Source organism: Leucoraja erinacea, chromosome 3 (assembly GCF_028641065.1).
Source record: "Leucoraja erinacea ecotype New England chromosome 3, Leri_hhj_1, whole genome shotgun sequence".
In the NCBI taxonomy this organism is placed as follows: Eukaryota; Metazoa; Chordata; class Chondrichthyes; order Rajiformes; family Rajidae; genus Leucoraja; species Leucoraja erinaceus.
In genome coordinates this window covers 58,562,829-58,568,239 of record NC_073379.1, presented here as the reverse complement: position 1 = coordinate 58,568,239, position 5,411 = coordinate 58,562,829, and the positions used below count along the sequence as shown (strand labels likewise).

The following is a 5,411-nucleotide window of genomic DNA, read 5'->3' as shown; positions in this document are numbered from 1 at the left end:
TATGGGGTTATCCACTTTGGTGGCAAGCACAGGAAGGCAAATTATTATCTGAATAGTGTCAGATTAGGAGAAGGGGAGGTGCAATGTGACCTGGGTGTGCTTGTACATCAGTCACTGAAAGTAAGCATGCAGTTACTGCAGGCAGTGAAGAAAGCCAATGGCATGTTGACCTTCATTGCGAGAGGATTTGAGTTTCGGAACAAGGAGGTCCTACTGCAGTTGTACAGGGCCCACACCTGGTGAGACCACACCTGGAGTATTGTGTGCAATTTTGGTCTCCAAATTTGAGTAAGGGTATTATTGCTCTTGAGGGAGTGCAGCGTATGTTTACCAGGTTAATTCCCGGGATGACGGGACTGACATATGTTGAAAGAATGGGTCCACTGGGCTTGCATTCGCTGGAATTTAGGATGAGAGGAGATCATAGAAACATAATGTATAAAATTCTTGGAGGTTTGGACAGGTTAGATGCAGGAAAACATGTTAGGGGAGTCCAGAACCAGGGGTCACAGCTTAAGAATAAGGGGTAGGCCATTTAGGACTGAGATGAGGAAAACATTTTTTCACCCAGATAGTTGTGAATCTGTGGAATTCTCTGCCACAGAAGGCAGTGGAGACCAATTCACTGGATGTTTTCAAGAGAGATATAGATTTAGCTCTTAGGGCTAAGAAAATCAAGGGATATGGAGAAAAAGCCAGAATGGGGCACTGATTTTGGACTATCAGCCATGATCATATTGAATGGAGGTGCTGGCTCGAAGGGCCGAATGGCCTACTCCTGCACTTACTTTCTATGTCCATGTTCTTAATTGAGATTACGGTTCTGGATTTGGAAAATATTGAAGTGGTCAGTTGGCAGTTTTTTGGGTCCTTTAATTTCACAAGAAATTGAATATGGCACGCACTGCTTGGTAAAAGTATAAAGTGCTTTTGTGAGGTTTAGATTAACGTGAGACTGAATATATATTATTAACTTAGGCCAGCAAGGTCAGTGGAGTGACCCTCATGGCCGTAAACACAGTTTCATAGTGTTGCAGGTTCCAATGAGCTAGCCTAATATAAATGGTTAAACTCCCATTCCATCCCAAAATGTTGTGCTCTGGTTCAGAAGAAATGTTCAAGTTGTATATTTAATGGAATAATAGAATACTTAAGCCAAATGTTAGAGGTGTTTTGGGTAAAACATTACATAGGACCTGCCTTTCCTTTGTCATGGCTATCCCACATGAGAACATGAATATGTAAAATGGTGCAGCAAAATAAAACAATAATTTACTAAATGGCCAAATGTCCCCTTCCAGCTACATTCCTTCCTCTAGCTTCACAATTCACAACTCTTCAATCATTTTATCTCATATCTTGTGTCTTCTTCATCTGTGGCCTTCAATGCTATGGTACAGTTTGAAGAAAAACAACAGGATTCTCCTGGTGCCTACAGCAATATTTATCTCTTGATTATCATTCAACCCTTATTCTGGCATTTAGATCATTGTTCGTGAAAACATGAATATGTAAAATGGTGCAGCAAAATATAACAATAAGTTACAGAATTGACAAATTACAAAGTTATTTTTAACCAGCTACCAACCCCAAACCAATTAACAAAATATGTCTCAATATGTCTCTATATATCCAACAATATTATTTAGCAGATATATTAAGTAGCATTACTGGTCCATATTAATTCAACTAATTTTTGAATGAATAAATCAGACTTCAGAAATAGATCAGTTGGAATTTTGTGTAGGAAAGAACTGCAGAATCTGGTTTAAATCAAAGGTAGACACAAAATGCTGGAGTAACTCAGCGGGATAGGCAGCATCTCTGGACAGAAGGAATTGGTGATGTTTCTGGCCGAGACACTTCGTCAGATTGATGTCAGGGAAATGGGCGGGACAGAGATAGAATGTTCTATCTTTGTCCCACCCACTTCCCTGACATCAATCTGAAGAAGGGTCTCGGCCCGAAACGTCACCTATTCCTTCTCTCTAGAGATGCTGCCTATCCCGCTGAGTTACTCCAGCATTTTGTGTCTACCTTCAGTTGCAATTTTGAACTAATCATAGAAATAGTAAAAATATATATCAACCTATTCCATCTTAGTAAAAGTAAAAATAACTGGATTGTAAACTGTATCAAAACAAAAAAGATTCAGTTTTTTATAGTTTGCAGTATTTAATTCCAGGTACATTAAAACACAAAGACAATCTTCAGTGTTGTTCTGATACATTTATGAAGGAAACCAATAGCACAAAATTTAAAATGACCAGTTAGTTTTAGATATTCAAACTGAGTATATTTAGCTCTTTGATTCTCTTCCTCAAACTCTCATTCTCCCTACCTCTCTCTTTCCTTGTTTAAGATGTTGCTTAAAACCTATCTCTCAGACAAAACATGAAATGTTTTTGCATCTCTCAGTCAATACAGAAACAAAAAGCTGGAGTAACTCAGCGTGTCAGGCTGCATCTCAAAAAAAGGAATAGGTGACGTTTCGAGTTGAGACTTCTTCAGACTGCGAATCAGGGGAAAGGGGAACGAAAGATATAGACAGTACTTAGGACAAATGAATGAAAGAGATGCAAAAAAGCACAGATAATCAAGGAAATGGGCCATACAAAAGACCATTGTTGGGTTGTGGCATCGGAGGCAACTAGTAAACAGAGGAACTAAACAGGATGACAGTAAAACTAGTACGATGACTAGGATGGGGGAGGGACAGAGAGAGATGTGATGCAGGGTTTCTTGCAGTTAGAGAAATCAATAATATCTCTTTGTGCGACACAATGTCATTGAATGTTCAGGTAAAGAAACACCAGAGAAAGCGAAAAGTTGATCCACAGATCAGGTGGCATTTTCTCATCTGAGCCATTAAAGGGAGATATTATTTAATTGTGCTGACAAATGGGGCACAGGGAAAGGGGTGGGGACAAGTGGGGAGGGGTTATGTAGTTACCTAAAATAGGTGAATTCAATGTTCATCTCCTACTGTTGGGTTGTAAGTTACCCAAGTGGAATATGATATGTTATTACTTCAGTTTGTGTGTGGCCTCACCCTGGCAATGGAGGAGATCCAAGGCAGAAAGGGTAGATTGGGAATAGGAAGAGGAGTTAAAATGGTTAGCAACCGGGAGATCCAGCAAGTCTTGGCGGACCTAGAGCCAGTGATAACCAACAGTATGAACATTGGATTCTCCAATTTTACATAACTATATAATCTCCCCTCCACCCCTACCCCTCCCCTATTCCCCTGTTGCCCAACCTGGACTTGGACTAATTTCTCTCTTTGACTTCCCCTTCCAGCTACATTCCTTCCTCTAGCTTCACAATTCACAACTCTTCAATCCTTTTTTCTCACATCTTGTGTCTTTACCTGTGGCCTTTCTCCTATTAACTGGGAACCTATTTCTTGCCCCCTCCTTTCTTCCAGCTTTCTTGTTTTCTTCGTCCCTCCCTCCCCCATCACACGATCAGATGTCCTGATCGGAACCGTCACCCACCATATTCTCCAAAGATGATGCTTGACCCACTGAGTTACTAAAACACTCTATGTCTTTTTCTTTGTAACCCAACATCTGCAATTCCTTGTTTCTACGTTCAGCTAATGACATTCGGCGTGTTTCTGCAATATTGTACAAGGATTCTTTAGTAATGCGACTTTGTCGCCATTCTAGGAAACTAAGAATGTTATATTATTGTTATTACAATTGCCAATTTCATGCCTCTCTGACTTTTGAATGGGCATTCTATGTTCAAATTCTCCATAACATTAAAATAGATTAAATTAGACCTTTTCAACACACCAATCGCGTGAGAAACTGCTTCCGCGGATTTACTGTCACGCTATTTTTGATTTTTATCGTCAGGCTGATCTTTTTAACGTATTGAAATAACTCTTGCCAGTTATAAGTACTGCTGCCTGACTTATTGGTTATCCGGATGGTATCCGCCAGAAGTGCTGGAAAAGCAGGTTGGAATTGGACTGCACGGCAGTAAAAGACCCATTGGCGAGTACCCGACTACAGGCAATGTATATGAGGAGAAGAGTGGATTTCTCGAGTCCATAGCGAGAGATACAGTGGACCTTCTGTACCGGAAAACTGCGTCGGTTGTGACCGGACTGTGCAGAGGAGTGAATGCCGAGTTTATGCCTCCAAAGTTCAGCTTTCTAACCGGCTGAGGATTGATTCCATTCGCTGGGTTACTGGCAGGACACAGTTCACTCACCCGGGACACGAGGTGAACGTTCATCACCGCATCCCCGGCTGACAAGAAGTACTCTATCGCCGTCGCCACGTCTCCGTTGCAGCCTTGGAGAAGTAAAGCCAGGGCTGATTGCTGCTCAGACGGGAAGAGTCGCTGAAGTATCTCGATGGGTCTCAGTCTGGCTCGGCGGGCCTGCATCCCTCTGCTCTGCGTGGCGAGCACGGAGCTGAAGGGAAACCTACCTCTCTCGTCCGTCCGGTTCAATTTCTCGGAACAATTGAACTGACTTCCCAATTCGTCCACTTGAACTGCGCTTGTCTCGCTCTTCAGCACAGCCATCCTGAGTTGATCTGAATGTTTAAAAACAAAACATTGTAAATTGCTGGATGATGACTTTCCTCCATAGAATAGACAGTAAACGCGAATCCTATGGGTGGGACTGATTTGCTTTGAAATAGGACACCTGTGCACTTTGGGACGTGAGTTTCGAAGAATAGGAGTGATCTTTTTGAAAGATGTAAGATCCCAATGAGACATGCCAAGGCCAAAGCCGAGATGTTTTCATTCGCGAAAGAGCCTTGAACCAGGGGACATATTTTCAAGGGCCGCTTATTTAGAACTGACGTACATAAAAATATGTCTTCTCACAAAGGGCGCTGATAAGAGATGTAGCATGGAAATGGACCTTTCAGAAACAAACATAAAGGGCGGCACAGAGGCGCAGCGGTAGAGCTGCTGCCGCACAGCGACAGAGGCCCGGGTTCGATCCTGACTGCGGGTGCTGTCTGTGTGGAGTTTGCACGTTCTCCTTGTGACTGTGTGGGTTTCCATATGCTACTCCGGCTTCCTCTCACGTCCCAAAGACGTGCGGGTTTGTAGGTTAATTGACCTTTGTAAGATATAACCTAGTGTGTAGGATGCAAAAGCGGGATAAAATGTAACCAGTGTGCGGGCGATCGCTGATCGGCGTGGACTTGGTTGATCCAAGGGCCTGTTCCCATGCTGTATCTCTAAAACTAAAACAACAAAAATCGGTCCACCGAGTCTAAACCGTTGACCTGTTCACACTAGTTCTATGTAATCACACTTTCTTACCACTCCCTAAACATTAGGGACTATTTAAATATTACTGACAACGTTTACATCACCTCTATAATCTTAAGGATAAAGGGGAAATCCTTTAGGACCGAGATGAGGAAAGCATTTTT

At 42.2% G+C, this 5,411-nt stretch overlaps 1 protein-coding gene across 1 annotated transcript; it reads right to left on the bottom strand.

The window, feature by feature from the left end:
* Positions 1-3,509: 3,509 nt before the first annotated feature.
* Positions 3,510-4,817, bottom strand: LOC129693922 (uncharacterized). Its single transcript, XM_055630659.1, has one exon. The coding sequence runs from the start codon at positions 4,738-4,740 to the stop codon at positions 3,922-3,924; it is 819 nt and encodes a 272-aa protein (XP_055486634.1). The 5' UTR covers positions 4,741-4,817; the 3' UTR covers positions 3,510-3,921.
* Positions 4,818-5,411: the final 594 nt, after the last annotated feature.